Source organism: Seriola lalandi, unplaced genomic scaffold (genome assembly GCF_002814215.2).
Source record: "Seriola lalandi dorsalis isolate HSWRI2012SDOR001 ecotype SW California unplaced genomic scaffold, Sedor1 jcf7180002054898, whole genome shotgun sequence".
NCBI classification, from domain to species: Eukaryota; Metazoa; Chordata; class Actinopteri; order Carangiformes; family Carangidae; genus Seriola; species Seriola lalandi.
The window spans coordinates 3,674,343-3,692,059 of record NW_019525450.1 but is presented as its reverse complement, the minus strand read 5'-3'; the positions used below and the strand labels follow the sequence as shown (position 1 = coordinate 3,692,059).

Genomic DNA, 17,717 nt, shown 5'->3' with positions numbered 1-17,717 from the left:
AGTGAAACCTGCTCTCAGGCCTCAAGCCATTTATGATTTAAAAAAAGCAAAAAAAATAATCATATTGTGCCATTAGTTACGATTTCAGTGGGAATTATCATTTTTGCATTTCATTTTCACAGAAAAATTATATAAATGATGGTGTAATCTTTGTTGGCGCATATACCAAACAATCACGTTCTTTTACATGTGGAGAAATGATTTGTAGCCTGGGGGCGTCTCTGTAGCACCACAATGAATCCTTCATTTATGGTCTGCTGTGACACATTTTACCTTTTAGCAAAAAAAAAAAAAAAAAACTTGGCCATATTGTGATTTTGATAATAATTCAATTAATTGTTCAGCCCTCTGGCAGCGTTAGTGCCTGACTGCACACACTGACATATAAACGACACAAAGAAGACACACTGCGTGGACTCAGTTTTTATTCCCTTGTAAATAGAATATCAATAAAAACACACCTTAAAAATAACAAATAAGGTTTATCCAACAGATGAAAAAGTAACAAAAGGCATATGTAGATTTCCTACATTGCGTTTACAGAACAGTCTACTGTCCAAAAAAGGCACTAAATCTTGAAATAGAGAATAAGAGGGGATTAAAAAAAATATCAATTCAAACTGCTACAACAAACATCCTGCAGAGGTTTGATATTTTTCATTTTACAGAGAATTATTGAAGAGTTTATTGCCAGAATGAAATGGAAACTGTGTTGGGGTTAAAGAAGAGAAAAAACGCTTCTTTATACATGACTGATAAAATGTTTGAACATGTTTTTTTTGTAGTATTTCAAGTCATTGGCTTATTAAATGAGAACATTAAGACTGAAACATCTACATTTACACTGAATGCATGGATGATAAATGTCCTTTTTTAACCTAAATAAATACAGCATTTTGGAATATAACTCTTCAAATGTCATACTGCATCTCATGTTGACGATATTGACTGATGTAGGAGGACAACAGCAACATTTGGTCCTGAGGCATGAACTGACTGAAACCACAATGACACCAGATCCCCTGCAGCAGATCTCAGATCAGATCAAACCTCTGCAACCCGACATGCACCCTCACTCTGTGCCAATGGAAGCAAATCAGATCCAGTACTAAGACAAATATTTACTCTACTGTGTATGTTATGGGACAGTAATTGGAGAGTAAATGTGATCAGGAAATAGTCAGTACCCGGGTGCATGTGTAGGTGTTCCAGGTGTAAAATTAGATCTGATCTGAATCATCAGCTGCTTTGTTGCTGTGAAGAACCAGCAAAGGAAGCACAGCATTTCAAAACAAAGCAGTACAACAAGGCAACAGAGGACTGAAGGCAGATGGTACAACTGCATTTTAACCAATGAAGAAGACACAACACGCTGCCGTCAGCACATGAGCAGCCTGACACAGGGATGAACACAGCTGGAATAGCAAAGGCTTTCTGTGTCCTTTACGGTATTCTTGTCTCTGTGTCAAGATAACTTTGAGTGATTTTAAGATGGTTGTAATATGAATACACACTTTCTGGCACAAAAATTATGGAGCCACTTTTGGTTAAAAAAAATGAAAGCAAAATGAAAATGAAATGTAGTCAACAAACAAGACCAATCAACAGGAAGGAAACCTGTAAGCGACAAACAGAGTAGATTGTGAGGTTGCTGTCATGAAGCTGTTTTGGTTTTATTATGTGAAATAGTTGTTATGTTTTTTTTTTTCCTGTATCGATCAGGTTTTTAGGCCCGTTTTTAAACTGCAGTGTGTCCTAGTGGCCCTTAACAAATGATTGACACATGACAAGATTCACCTCAGACACTTCCACCCAGCAGTTTGTCTGCTTGACCTGAACATCTCATTGTAATAATGATGACAAGTAGGTCACTCCATGTTTAAACAGGGCCACAATCTGAGACAGAAAATTGTGCAACTAGCTAAGTTTCCATCCATAAATTCATGTGCATTTCCATCCACTACAGTTATGAGAGTTGGTTTGTTGAGACAAACAGCGGGTTGCGCCAGTTTTCCAGTCGGGTGCCATTACAACATTGCAGAAGAAGAGGGTGCAATAGGGTGAAAGGTGAAACGTTTGTTTCATGTAACAATTAGAGGGAGGTTACAGCTCCACACAGATTCATTGCACTTTTTTGCGTATATCGATATACAAACTTTTCCACCTCAACCATGTCTAAGAACTTTTTGTGATATTTTGAGATTTTTCAATATTTTCTGTGTCAACTTATGCACAACTTGAGAATGTACGTAAACACATGGATGGAAACCCACCTACAGACGATGTGTAAGAGACAAGAAACAACTATTTTACATAAAACTTAGACAGCAACCCAATTACGGTTTTGTTTCAGTTTATCGTTTTTGGTCTCTTGTGCATGTGTGTATTTTTACTCACATTTTGTGTTTTTAATTTTATTCATTTCTGTTTCCCTTTTGCTTTCAGATTTTTTTGGTTCTGTAATGGCTGAAAATGACACTGACAAACAACTTTAAATTTGCTGCTCCACAACAACAAAGTACAACTTCATGAGAAGACCATGAAGGCAGCAAATTAAATGATTTAAAATGAAATAATCTGAGAACAACACTTTGTCTTAAATGAATCCATAGATTCACCTCAGAAATGCTCCTGCTTAGCAGATTAAAAAGGAAAAAAAAAAAAAATTTCTAAGCCTCAGTGGGATAGCATATTTTGAGATTTTGGTGTAAATAATTCAAAAGACAGAAAACTACATATCTGACTAACGATGCCTCAGAGTTTTAAAAACGCTTAAAGCAAAGACACCTGGGACAGCTCTGCTGCCGTACATTTAAAGAGACATTCCACCACAAAACTTACATTTTCTCAGACATTTAGTCTGACACCAACACTCAAGATGTGTCAGTACTCCACCAGGATGAGGGCAAAAAGCTATTTTACAATTATTCCATGGACTTTAGTGGAAGCAGGAGCTGATGAACTTATAAATCCTCTTTTAGAGTGGAATTTCCCTTAACTTTCCAACTTAATATTTATTGGCTCGAGTTTGAGAGGGAACTTCCCTTTTAAAAGGATACTGACGTTTCTGTTGTCAGCCAGCATGAACCATCTTTACAGCCTCATCACAGTTTGTTGTCAGTCTCCTCTGAACAGATCAGATCTACAGTCGTTTTTACTCCCATCAGTCTAAACCTTGATTCACATTGAAGCAGCTGTGGAGGAACCTGCAGGGGTGTAGCTTATACTGTAGCTAAGGGGGGTAAAGTGAGGTATTTGTGTCGAGTTTGTAACTCTGAACTAGTAGCTTAGCCTGTAAAGCACCTGGTGATGAACACTGATGAACCAGTTTGACTGGAGCCACTTTAGTGTTGGCTGTTACAGAACATCATGTGTTTAGCTTTCTTGCAGTAGTGATGTGTGTACAGCCATTGTAGAAGTCCGTCTTATCAAAAAAATAAGGCACTTCAACTTAAAATCATACAGTACAAAAAAATGTAACATTATGGAAATAGTTCTGTATAGTTGGATCAAAGCTTATGAAGAGCTCAACTGATCTTGTGCAAGTTATTGAGGTTTTGGGATTTCTATCAATTGCTATACTGCACGCCACTATTATATACCTTTAAACCAGTGACAAGGTTTTTAGTGTCAGTTGTTTATATGTCACACTACACAGTAAAATGTACGCAGCTGGATACGCTAATGCTAACACAAAATGTGGATGCTAGTTTCAATGTCTGATAGAATTTCAGCCACTGAACTTGAATACTGATAATCAGCATCACAACAGAAACTCATCAGGGATTAAAGCTGCACTAATCAATTTTTTATTATGTAAAAAGTCACAAATGTGTATGTATGATGTGAGAGGGGTCACTTGTAAAGGCCAGCCCATAGAAAACAACAACCTGACTCTGAAGTTACCATCAGCTTTTTAGCCTCATTTAGCTCATTGTTTTGGTTTTTTTCTGGCCCACAAACTCCACCCTCATCGACCTTCAAGCTGTAGCCAGCTGATGTCTCAGTGAAAAATCCACAATAAACCTACGGTACACTACTTGTGAACTGAGTGGAACATTTGGTAGCTGGATAACCAGACGTTTCCTTCAAAAAAGAGCTAAAAGAGAGTGAACGTTGTACTTAAAGTCGTCTAGTGTTCAGAGACACAACTCCAAATGAAGGCTAATTTTCTGTCTTTCACAACAAGGTTAGAAGGTGACAATATGTCAGTGCTGTGTTTCGAAAGAGATAAACATAGTGCATGCTATAGTGGGAGGTATAACAATAATGTAATGTTTCCCGATAATCAGTTTGTATTTTCACATAAAATGTGTGTGTTTCTCATCCAACTAGTTATCAGACTATTGTGTAAGTATCTCTGGTCCAAAGGGCTTAAGAGAGAAAACCCTGACTGTTAATAATTCCTTGTGGAGATGAACTTAATGCAGAAAACAGATGGACTTCTACAATGGCTGTACTGGGGTAAATATTCCATGAATTGATTAGTTTGAACATTTATGTTTCAGTCAAAGAAGACGTCTCTGAATGTGAACTATTATCTTTCTGAGGAAAACATCAGTTTCCCAAAATTCTCACACTGATCAATGAAATGTTTAAAACAGCAGGGGCTCTAAGCACCAGGATATGGATCCAATAAAGTGTCATTTAAAATGATAATTGGATTTAAACATGACTGTGTGTGTTTAGAACACATGGCATATCGAGCATAAACACAGATATACCTAAAAAGGATAATTATGCATTTAGCTTGCAATAATTTGACACATCTGATGTGTCTTTGATTAGCATATCTCTAATACATAGTTCCATCCATGAATATCATACACTCAGAAAATACATAAAATTTAAACTTAATACTTTGGCTAATGCTTCACTCACCGTTCACCAACAAGAAAGACTCATACTGATAGTTTCTCTCATTTGAAGCTAATATGTCTATATACTGTAAATAGAAATGGATTAGGGTACATATACATATACCCTCACAGTTTATATAATATACTGTATATACGTATGTGTGTGTATGTATGCATACACATGTATTATATGTATGTATTCACTTTAATCTTTAATCTATAGTATCTAGAATAATAACAGTGTTATTACACTGTTGAATCCCTCCCAGCTGACTGATTTGTTACTGGGCACAAATTAATCAAGAACAACTGGTCACCTGGACGTCCAGATGTCTAATATTATACACATCTGTCGACACTTCTGGCTTCTGTCGACATTTATGTATTGAGTAACTTTTTAAGAAATGACTTGTTATTGATATGGAAGCAAAGAGAGGCCATATGGATTTCATTTTAGAAACTGAAGACCTAATCGTGCAATTGTATATCTAATCTTAATGTTGAAATTTAAATACCGCTGTATTCAGGTGTCCCGTTTAGGTTTTTTTGCGGGTAGGGGGGCATTTAATGCCTTTAATTGACAGTGTCAGTGAAGAGAGACAGGAAATATGGGGAGAGAGGGTAGGCGAGTGACATGCAGGACATGGTCTGAATTGAACTGGGGACTTGCAGCTCAGGGCTTTGAGGCCCATGTGGTATGTGCCACTCAGCTATTGAGTCGTCCCCTTTATGTTCAAATGTGGACATTTGGGCTACCAAGTCAAAGAAATGAATCCTAAATGGACTCTATCGGACCTCTGGTCTATCAGGTTATGTTCTGTTAGTCACATGATCCGAGAAAGAGAAGCTCAAACAAGCTTGTATCTGAATTTGAGACCCTGAAAAACAAGTAACAAAAAATGGTTTGTTTTGAAATTGAAAAATTTCTTGGTGTTTAAATTTCACAACTAGGTATTTGTAAAATTCAAATTATTATGTCCTTTCTTTGCTTCCAAATGTTGAGCTTATTGTATGAGGGCAAGGGAGAGAGGATTGGGTCACAGTAATGTTTCCAACATGATGTGACCCTGACTTTTTTTTTCCTTTTTTTTTTTAAAAGAAAACTAATCTTATTCTGCTGTTCTTCTCACTGGAAGGAATCAACAGCGAACATTTAAAATGTAATCATCTGTGATGACATGCGCTGCATAATTTTAAAACAATCAGTTAAAATTAACTTAACTTTCAAATTGATGTATTTCGTTTTTGAGGCTGTTTAGTTGTGTTGTGATCACAGTGCAAGACCCTGAAATGATTTGAATCCTGTGTCAAATGCAGTGTTGTCCTGCTGTGAAAATGCAGTTTTTCAAAGAAATCTGCACAATGCATCAAGTCCTGTTACTCAGTCTACTATGGAAGATTTAAAATGCCTCAGTAAAAACAAAATCAACAAAGAAATAATGTGAAAAACAATACACATTGCTATATGTATTTCCTTGTATGAATGCATTTGTTATTATTTATGCATTTTAAATATCCCACAGTCTGCTGGGGAGGACTTTAACAAATAAAAGTTTATCGTTATTATTTTCAATGTAATAATATACTAGTAATGCCTATAAGAGCGTAGCAGAGCAGGTTGGTGGTTGGAGGTAGGGTTGGGAGGTATCTCAGGGTTGGCGTTTACACGACTTTTGGTCTTTTTTTTTTTCCACTTATTACATTCCAATAAAATCTGCTTGCATATTAACACACCTGTTCTATTTATGACTCTGACAACCTTGGTATCCACCACCCTCTTCAGTCATCCTCCAGCGTTTCCGTCTTGATGTCATTTCCCATACTGCACGCTGCCCCGTCCACCTGATTGGCTAGGGCTTGGCTGCTGTGATTGACAGCCTCCTTCTCCAATCCGATTGGGTCCTGGGGCTCGGACAGCACGCTGTGAATGGTGGGTTCGTCCTGGAGGGAAGGGGAGGGCGGAGACCAAGACACGCCTGTCAATCTGGAACCTTCTGCCTGAGGACCCGTCCCCGTCACTAGGGAGCGGCCAATCAGAGAAGTGCCCCTCTGTCCAGACAGGCCTCCTCTACCCAGGGCGGAAAACCAGCTGGGGAGCAATGTGGGAACCTGAGCAAGGAGAAAAGATGAGTGGGGAATGATTAACAAATTTGTTGCTCAAACTGTAAATCTGGCCTTATCTCTTAATCTGAGACCAAAGCTCTTTGATAAATGCAGTTGCAGCATGGAGACAGTGTGTGTGGTCGGGCTTTACCTGGGTTGGAGAGGAGAGGTCAGCTCGACTGAAACCAAACTGCCTGGCTGAAGCTCTCTTGTCAAATAAGGACACCTCACAACCCTGTAACAGAGCAGCATACAGGTTATACAATAACCATGTCACCATGCTATGGCTGACCTTTGACTTTACAACCAGTTATTTATAACGTTAGAGAAATGGAAATGTATGCTTATGTTACTGCTGAAAGTCTCTCTCCCAGAGCGGTCAAATATGTAACTAAATCTAAATTAAATCAGGTTACACGCACGCACGTACAGCATTGTTCAAATGCACAATATGTAATTTTCTGCTGCTAGGGTTTTCTCAATCACAACAATAACAAAAGACGGAGACTGTTGACGTGAAGTAGCATTAATCATTCTGGAGGTTTTTTTTTTTTTTTTTTTTTTTTAAAATCAGGAGCCGAATTAGCTGCAGAGGTGTCCTCTTCTCCAAAACAAATAGACCAGGTGATCAGATGGACACAGGACATGTCAGAGGTGCTGCGAGCCGGTAACATTTGCTTGGCTTGCTTCTTGGATAACTTAAGATCCACACATCCGACATCTGGTTGAAATATAATGTCAAAAACAACCAAGATCTAAAAAGTGTTTCGTAAAAATTTGGCTTAAAACAGGTTTAAAAGTCTTTTTGATCACTTGTGGCAGACAAGCACAACACGGACACATGTGCAAATGGAAAATGACATCATTGACAGTTGACCAAATGAAACGGACCTTTACCATGATTACAATCACAGACTTCTCTTGGTTTGAAAATTGCTGGAAACATTTGGGACAATGTAAGCAGACAACTCAAAAAACATATACAGGTCTAGTCATTTCTAGACATTTTAAAGTAGAAAAGTTAAATATCATAACTTTAACGTTACTGACTCTATAAAGGAGGGGGATAAAGGTACATCTCCTTTACCTGGTCAGGGAAGTCGTTGCCATCCACCTCGTCACTGTTGGACTGACCTCCTGGACTCTGAACCTCGATGCCGTGACTCTCCAAGATGGCTGCTTCTTCAAAAACACAAACCTGATCATAGCATATCGACCTCAATCAACAACACACTCAGACGCAAGCAATCAGTGAGGAATTCAGAAGCCCCTCTTCTAGAGCAGAACGACATCCTGCTAATGTTGTTGGTAAAAATCATACAACTGCAAAAGGAAGAATTTCCGGGTGTCAAAATGAGAATATGTTGTCCTCACCGATGCCCAGCTGTGTGTGAAATTCTTTTTGTGATGAGAAGGATGGCAGCTAAGTGTTGAGTGTGAGGAACAAAGAAACACTAGAGTAAAAGCTCATTTATGTGTCTTTATTGATTTGTTGAGAGACGATCCCAGAACCCAGCACAGCGAAAGATATAATATATCTGCTTAATGTTGATTTCTTTAATCACAGTAAGACATACTGTTTAACACACACACACACACAGAAGGAAGTAGACATTACCAATGTTAGCACGCCTCTTGATGTCTTTGCGGCGGTTGGCAAACCAGTTGTAGACCTTCAGAGATGTGACCCTCTCCAAATCAGACAGCTTCTTTCCTGTGACGCACGCGCACACACACACACACACACACACACACACACACACACACACACACACACACACACACACACACTAACACATCAGACAGTGCAGTAGATAACACCTACAGGGCTGCTGCTTACTCCTTCAGTCTCTCCTTGTGGTTATTTTTGAAATTTACAAGATAAACTGTGTCTGGAAATACTACGACCTTATCAAATAATAATAATAATAATAATAATTGGATTACATTCAGAATATGATTTATGGGGATTATAATTGTCTTAAAAAGTTTTATCCTTCTTTTTTGACCAGGTCTCTCTTGTAAAAGCGGCAGTATATCTCAAGAGACTTGCTTTTTTAAATACATTTAAAAAAAGAAAAAAAGAGAGTCGTTAACATCAAATGAAACTGAATCAATTCTCCAAATGTGTATAACCAGACACACTCACAGTCACCATGTTAATTAAACGTAATTTAAAGTAAATGAGTTTCTGTCCTGATCTCTAATAGCTTTAACCTACCTGGTTTCTGAATGACAGCATTGCAGGCAGTGGCAATCTCCTCTCTCTTCGCTTCATCAGGGTACTGGTTATCACTGAAGTAGCTGTGTAGACAGAGGCGCACACACACACACACACACACACACACACACACCTCTTTCCATGTTATAATTTCAAAGCCAGTTAAACATTATACTGTTACACTTCAGTGAATCTACCCGTCTTCAACACTCCTCCTCCTCCTCCTCCTCCTCCTCACCTCTCCATAACAGCCAGACACTCCTTCCTCCAGGTGAATCTGCTCCCTCGCCGGAGACGGAAGCCCCCAGGGGCAGCTCCAAAGGTGGGCGGAGCTTGTTGCCAGTCCATCATGTCCTCCAGAGCCAGTGGGGCAGCTCGCATGGCCAGAGTGGCACCTGAAGTCACAGACGTCTTACCGCATTAATAATTAATTTTATATTAATTTCAGTATTTCTTACAGAGTGAAGCTTTAGACAGTTTCCCGGCTAATTCATATAAAGTTTATAAACCTATATCTATTCAGTTCCTCCACCTAACAATATATATCTAAATTATAATAATTAAATTAATATAAATTAATTAATATACTATATAATAATAATAAAAAGAATGTATCTGGTCCATTTACTATGTACCTTTAGTGTATGTGCCCTTCATCTTCATATTATGAAGACAAGAGTGACCCCTTTTATTTTAGAGCCTCAAGCAAAAGATGCAAATTCAACTCAAGAGATTCTTATTAAAGCATCATGCCAGTCTTGTTTTTTTCCAAGTGAAGACACAGGATTGACTTGAACTAGACTACTCATTTTTTCATACTGTACATTCCACTAAGTTGGGCTCAACTTGACACAGTGTAGTCATTGTTCAATCACAGGAAACAGTTTACAGCCTATTCGGTCTTTCTGTAACGAGGAACATCTCAAGATGCTCATAAAAACGCAAACATATGCCACAACTTTCTTCTCTTTAAAAAGACTCTTTAATAAAACTTATGTTACATCTGCAACTTTCCAAATATCAGAAGCGTATCCCTCTGCTGCTAAATTAGAGCTAAAAAAAATAATTCATCCCCTTTTAGTTCATATTGCAGTGACGGCTTTGAATACCAATGAGCCGAGGTACAGAATTACTTTTCTGCGCTGATGAATTAGAGCTATCAGAACAGGGTGTCCAGGGTCATACTGAAGGACACTCTGACAGTATGAACAGGACATACATCGCACACTTTCACAGATTACCTATCTATTTGTCTCATTATGTTATAGTAGTGATGGTGCTCTTTGAGTGGATGTCTAAACGCTCTGATTTTTGCTCAGTCAACGTGAAGAAAGTTTTACTGAAGTCAGCAGTGGCGGGCACCCATTCAGTGCAGCTGACTGGCAGGAGATAGTCTATGATGGTGTTACCTGGGTTGGACTTTTCCAGCTGGTACCAGCGGAAGAAGGCTCGTTTCTTCTGCTCGCTGAGGTCCGATCCCTGTTGTAGGAGCCAGTGGGAGATCCGACTCTGACTGATCCCTGGGAAGAAGAGGAACGGAGTGAGATCTGAATCTTCAGGCAGCTGGATGCTCGCTGACATGCCAACTATTTCTGGTAGTGATTTAGTGGGCCTGGTTAAAGTACAGATGAAGCTGATACTCACCCGTTACCTGAGCGACCACAGCCTGGGAAATACGCCTGTTCGCCAGAAAGGACTTAATCTCCTCTTTGATCAAAGCACTGTCCCTTCTACAAGGAGAGAGAATACACTGTTTACATGAAGTATAACAAATGTCTAAATATCCAACAGTCAGACATTGCTAACACACATTGTACAAGACAACAGTGACTTTACTCAAACCAGCTGCAACTCCACAATTCACATATACAGTATATGAATGACAGTGGCTGTTGCAGTTGAATATGTGACGGAATTGGAGGCTCGATTCTGCTGTAATATTCTCTGCTCTTATGGTTTGATTTCATCTTCACATGCCCTCAGATCAATACCAGTCTGATTGCTGCGATCTCGCTGCAGACTACAGATGAGAGGCATTAGAGGGTGAGGTTGTATGTTGTGTGTGTGTGTGTGTAGGCAATAATCGTTGTATCATAGTCAGCTTCAGTGTGAGCTATAAGCAGGCTCGTCAACCATCAGGCCTTTAGTATTAACACCTGCTCTCTGGCATAGTGGTCTATATATTGCTATGGCATTCAAAAACCACGGACACCATTGTCATAGCAAACCCTGGCCATAATTAGAATATTTGTTATGAGTACTAATTATTGTCGTGGTTATGGCAAACCAAAAAAAGTTGGTTGGTACTAATGTCTGTGCCCTGAGTTCTGCTTCTATTTTCTACCATCAGCAACAGGGTTAGGTTTCTTGGCAGGCTAATGTATGTAGCATTGAGTTTGCCAACTAGTGCAAATAAGTTTATGTTTGTGGTCTTTTTGTTGCCCTTTCCTCTTTGGTAACAACAACTGACTTGTTACTAGTAACTAAGAGTTTATCTAAAACTGATAGTACTGGCTGAAGCTTTTGTCAGGTATTGTGTCTGTGTTGTGTACTGTAATAAGCACCACAGTAACCATCTGTTGTTATTTTACAGACAAGAGAGATTTCTGTCATAAAACACAGCTTTGCTTCATTTTATTGGACAGAAGGAATGCTAGTCTATCCTTGGTTTAGCCTCATTTGGGGCTGACTCTCAACTGTGTGGGATTAAACGCCAGGTTAAAAAGCTCAGTGAGGCCAATGTGCGCTGCTTCACCGGAAGCCAAATAGACTCATTGTTACCCCTTGTGGCCAATGTGCAAAAGAAAAAAACTCAACAACAACAACTGCAGCTCTCACCAACCACAGTTGCAATGGGTGATTTTTGCCCTCCATCTATGTAGTGGATGAAAGAGGTGCTCCGATCTGGTACGACCCTGTTTATCCTGGTCTACTCAATCCTAGCTTAGCCATGTCTAAGTTAGGACAAGTCTGGTCTGGAACTTACCTCATCAAGTCCTCCACCTTCTCATCCACATCTATGTCCTCTTCACCGGCCTCAAACCCGTAGCCTGGTGCTGTCACACTGCCGCTGACCACACCAAGAGGAAAGCGGGGCGGTGACAGCTTCCCATTGCTGACAGCAACTAGACCATTCTGTGCTACCGCTGCCATGACGACAGGTGAGGCTACTGGAACTGGTAGGGGCAGGGAAGTGGTGTCGAAGTTGTTATTAGGTGACAGTGAGAGTTGGTTGTCTGGGAAACTTGTCTGAGTGGCAGTGGAAGTCATGGAGGAAGAGGCGGTGACAGTGTTGGAAGAAGACAAGGATGATGATGGAGGTATGTAGGAAGGTTTATGGGTCAACTTGTGTCCATGTTGCCGGTCCAGGTGGTCCAGGGTGTCCAGGGCATGGAGGACCTCCGCCTGGGTGATCCCTGTCCTCCTTAGCCTCTGGAGGAGGTCAATCTGCTCAATGGTGAAACGAGGCTCGTCACACTGCTGGAACATCCTGGAGGATATTACAACAACAACACTATCACCAAAAAACAGAGGTTTATACAAGTGCTGTAATTTAGTACAATTGTTCAGGTTTTAAGAACTGGTACTAGACTAACACTTTGCTGTTAGACCCCCACATTTTGGAGGAAAATGTTTTAGACAGAAAAAGAAAAAGACTGCGAGCAAGTTTGTTAATTTGCAATGGGGCCCCTTTAAGTTTTAATACAGAAAATAAGATTTCAGGCTTGGTTAATGTGGCAACACTGGTGGTTACTGGTGAAAATGGCAAGTGCATTTTATTAAAACAGGTACCAAAGTTCTGATGGAAGTAATACTAGTCGACCACTGGAGACAAGAAATAGCTAGTGGGATTCATCGCGTCGCATTGATTTAAAAAAAAAAAGTTGTCCAGCATAGTGATACTAAACTCATGATTAAATGTAAAAAACTTCTGCATTGTTTCAGATACCAGCTTTCATTTACCACATCCTGTCCAGTGTGTGCATTATTTCCTGTGAATTCCTTATGCGTGGCTGCACAATTTGAACCAGTAACAATGAAAACTACAATACATGGCAGAGCAATTAGAGGCTACAAATACATTGAATGGTTGAAACAGAGAAAATGCTGGCCATACACAAACAGTATCAAATATGCGGTCTAATATAACAAAAATGTTAAGGATTATACCTTTAAGGAAATTAAATTTGCAACTTTTGATGAGTGACCTTGCCACCAAGGAGAGAGTCACAGAGCAAAATAGAAGTACAGTCACGTCGGTTAGCTTCCTGCAGATTTACACACACACACACACACACACACACACACACACACACACACACACACACACACACACACACACACACCAGAGCTCAGCAGCTGCTACCCAGATCTGAAGTGCTTTCCTCCAGATTAAATCAGACTTACTACAGTGGATATGTTTTCAACCCCAATAATCACTTTACGCAAATAATGTTATGGACCCAGTTAGTTTTGTATTATTTGTTTTGTAGTATTTTAACTGTTAAAGCTTATCTATAGTTGTGTTTTGAAATGCCATGTATCCTTAAATGCGAGTCATTTCTAAAAAAAAAAACTGTCATAATAGTGGTCGCTGAACTGAAGTGAGAAAGGAGGAGAGCGAAAGAGGAAGATAAACAGACAAATGAGATAGCACATCTGTTTTGATGGTTTTCTTTCTGACGCCAAGAAGAAAAACAGGCCACAGCAGAGAATCAAAGTCAGCAGACATGTCAACACATATATAGAGAGGGAGGGTGAGGTCGAGTGTGTGTCAGTGCATGTGCGTATGTGCGCACGTCTTAGGAAAAATGCCAAGAAAAATTTACATCTCAGGCAGCCAAGCTCCATACTTTCTCTCTCTGCTGCAGAGGGTGAGTCATGCTGTAGTTGGTTAGACTGATACACAGGATCGATAAAGCACAGCAAAATTATGGCATTATGGCACTGATCAAAATTCTTTCTTTCTCTCTTATTTTGTTGCCCATTAACAATTAAATACATTACATTTGTACAAGTCTTGTTTGCAGTCCCTCTCCTTTACACTTAAATCACATAATGATCACTATTACTTTCAGCACAGCTGCAACACAAAACATTATATCATGACTGCATCTGTATTTGTTCCTTGAAAACCTGCTTTCAAAGTTTAAGTAGAGGAAACTATATAATATCATTAAATATAAGTGTGCATATGTATGTGTATATTTTCTACATAAAAACTGGTGCTTTCCCACCTCATACTTGTGGCGTTAGCTGACGGGAGTGTAATTATTTAATTATTAAATAATACCATATTTAAGGTGCTTCACTGCAAATATTCTAATTGTATTTTGTGAAAAATAAATAACTGAACACTATAAGCAGCTGTTCCCTGCTTCACAATATATCAAACAAATAACAACCGTCACCGGGTCGAGTCAGTGAGGGTTGAGAAAGACAGAGGGCCGGTAAAGAGGCAGAACAGGAAAAGGGTAAAAACTTAATGGATTTTTTGACAGGCAAACGATGCAGCAAGATTTCTCCTGGTTCTTTTCTTTCTCTTAGGGAGAGAGAGAGAGGGAGATAGATAGATAGGCCTGGAGCCAATCCCAGCTGACATTGGGCGAGGGCAGGGTACACTCTGGACAGGTCGCCAGTGAATCACAGGGCTGACATATAGAGACAACAACCATTCATGCTCACATTCACACCTGCGGGCAGATTAGAGTCACCAATTAACCTGCATGTCTTTGGATTGTGAGGAGAAGCCAGAGTACCTGGAGGAAACCCACACAGACTCGGGGAGAACATGCAAGGCCCCAAATCCAGACCCTCCTTGCTGTGAGGCGACAGTGCTAACCACTACAACACCATGCCGCCCAGTTAATTTTTCTTGCCCTATTTAAACTAAGATCAAAACAAGCGCTGAAAATCTCCTTTGAACTAGTTTTTAATAAATGACTTAAGAAAGTTCTTGTGGAATTCAGCCCCTGGCTTTCATAAGTGAGATATTATTTAATTTAAATCTAATAAGAAAAATAATAATACGGTTCAATTCCAGCCTTTAGAGCTGATGGAATACATAACCTGACTCTTCACAGTAGACTGTAAAAGACAAACAGCTGTAAACTGGTCACCATCTTTAAGCAGTCCACCAGGTCCAGTCTACCTACACTAGTTGACAAAACTTGACCAGGAAAAAAGTTTGACTTAAAGAGTGAAACTTCAATAAGTCCAGTCACTGTCACAAGACAGGTGGGGTTAACACACGCTAACTTGCAAATTAACTCTGTTTTTTCCTGCTTGCAGCAACAAGGGCAGGGTGGGAAAATTTCAGTACAACCAGCCACAAGGCAATAACAATGATAGCTGGCCTTATTTATCTGCAAGATTAGTCTCTATAAGCCACACTGGCAGGAAACCAATCTTCCTTTCAAAGGTGTGACTAATGTAAGAAGACACGGTGGCCTTTGGATGCACAATGACACCATGTGACTAAGACACAAGCAGAACTTTTTCCTTCCTGTCCTAAAAAAAGAATCAGACAAACTATTTATCACTTCCTAATATACAAGAGTGCATCCCACTAAAAATGAATTTCTCCTTAACAACAACAACAACAACAACAACAACAACAACAACAACAACAACAACAAACCATATCAAGGCAGGAGACCAACTTTTACATACTGTATTGGCCACAGTGGCTGCCAGATCAGTTCAAGTTTAAGCTTTTCATTTATTCTTTCATTATTTCAATATCTGTAATTAGAACCCAGCCACTTAGGTTGGTGATCACTAAAGTTTCTCACCATGGCTATAATACATTAACAATGACTTTCTAGGAGCCGCACTCACTTTGGTGATACAATAACATTGGTAAAGTAAGGATGAGGTTCTGGTCATTGTTTACAGTAGTTCAAATTTTCTCTTGTAGTCATTACGATTACAAAAAGGAGGGACGGCATCAAGCAAAATTGACAGAAATAGTTTGAAACTATTCTAAAAACAATATATTACATAGTCTAGTTTTAATGGATGTCAGCAGCTTTGGAAGTGGTAAATGACATTAGCTGAAGACACTTTGTTAGAATCTCGGATTTAGTGGACTGACGGCAAACCAAGAGTATGTGTAATTATGTGAGGCTGGTACAGAGTATGTGTGCAGGTTGGGACAGAGGGACTAGTAATCAAATGGTGCTGACTGGCACTGTTGAACTCCTTCAGAGATCTCTGCTAAGCTGCCACAGCATAGGGCACACATGAAAATACACACGTACAAATGCTGGAGTCACAAAAGTTTGACTCAAAAAGAAATGTATCGCTCCAACTCAGACAATCCTGAAGTGTCCTTGTGCAAGACACTGAAGCCCTACCAGCCCCAGAGGTGCTGCTCTGGAGCTGAACTTGACCTCTGACCTCCCTGTGGAGCACAGAGCTTCATAAAAGACTCCCCTGAGGATTACATTGTAATATATCAAGAAAATCTGCAACCAGGGTGAGGCTTTGTATCACCAACCTGTTTACTCCTCAGACCAACATAATATCATGTTGGCTGTCCTTGAGGACTTCAGTCTGAGAAAAGTGTAACAGAGATAAACAGCATAACTACTAATGAACCCAGTGACCTGCCTAAGATCCTAACCAGACGTGGCATGAACTGTGTCCTGAATGCAGGCGTGCCAGCTGAGCACATAGACAAAAGTCATTTAAACACAGTAGGCAACTTTTTAAGTGGCCTTGGAGCCCGAAATTCAACTAAACAGCACATCTGGCTCATGTGGCCGGACACTGCACTGGGATGGTCCCCAGTGCAGATGGTTCTCATGCAAATATCGACTTTCACGTCGAATGACGTTGAAAAAAATGGATTTTAATGATGCCCTTCTTCCAGGAAAATATGCATTCCCGATAGATGGTGTCTTAAGACGTTATATTGGTAATGAAGAACAACTCCTCAATTCGGCATATGTTTTACAAACTAAACAATTTTCATTCACAACAGAACGGTTCATTTTATTATTGGTTCGTCTGTTCACCGTAATTATCACACAGGACAAAAATACACACTGGATCGCGGGCAGCGTGCATTGTGGACCAACTGGAAAAGTTGACATTGTGTTTGATTAAAAGATTTTTGGTCACCTACGTGCATGCCGAATTACAGACTTACTTTTCTTTGACTCAGACAACACCGTTACAATCAGTTTAGGTGGTGTGAACATTAACCGCCAAGTAAAATGCCGCAGCACTGGCGAAATTTTTAAGGAGTTTTCAGTTATCAGCACAGAGAGAAAAGGAAATGTGTCGGCTAGCAGAACCGTTTGAAGACAGCAGCAGTTGGAGCTGCAGGACTGAAGTTACCTTAATATTCCAGTATAAGAGCCTCCGCAGACGTTTATTCCACCATATATGTTTTGCCTTGGGGCGCTGGGACACACGGACACTGACAGTTTTCCCAAAATGTCTCCTCTGTTTCTAATTGGGTTTCAACCCACCGTCAGACAGATTCGCCTTTTGTCCGGCAGACAGGCGCCATGTTGACACAATGA

General features: G+C 39.8%; 1 protein-coding gene across 3 annotated transcripts; it reads right to left on the bottom strand.

Annotated features, from left to right (window-relative positions):
• Window positions 1-408: 408 nt before the first annotated feature.
• Window positions 409-17,686, bottom strand: LOC111672257 (homeobox-containing protein 1-like). 3 transcript variants are annotated; one of them, XM_023429634.2, is made up of 10 exons: window positions 17,530-17,686; window positions 12,170-12,673; window positions 10,828-10,913; window positions 10,593-10,703; window positions 9,422-9,578; window positions 9,184-9,266; window positions 8,581-8,676; window positions 8,050-8,144; window positions 7,114-7,197; window positions 409-6,968 (listed from the first exon to the last, which is right to left on the bottom strand). In XM_023429634.2, the coding sequence occupies exons 2-10, from the start codon at window positions 12,670-12,672 to the stop codon at window positions 6,639-6,641; spliced, it is 1,545 nt and encodes a 514-aa protein (XP_023285402.1). In that variant the 5' UTR covers window position 12,673; window positions 17,530-17,686; the 3' UTR covers window positions 409-6,638. The 3 variants fall into 3 exon arrangements, with proteins under 3 accessions (XP_023285402.1, XP_023285403.1, XP_023285404.1); XM_023429635.2 differs by having other exon boundaries at window positions 8,050-8,141; XM_023429636.2 differs by having other exon boundaries at window positions 8,050-8,138.
• Window positions 17,687-17,717: the final 31 nt, after the last annotated feature.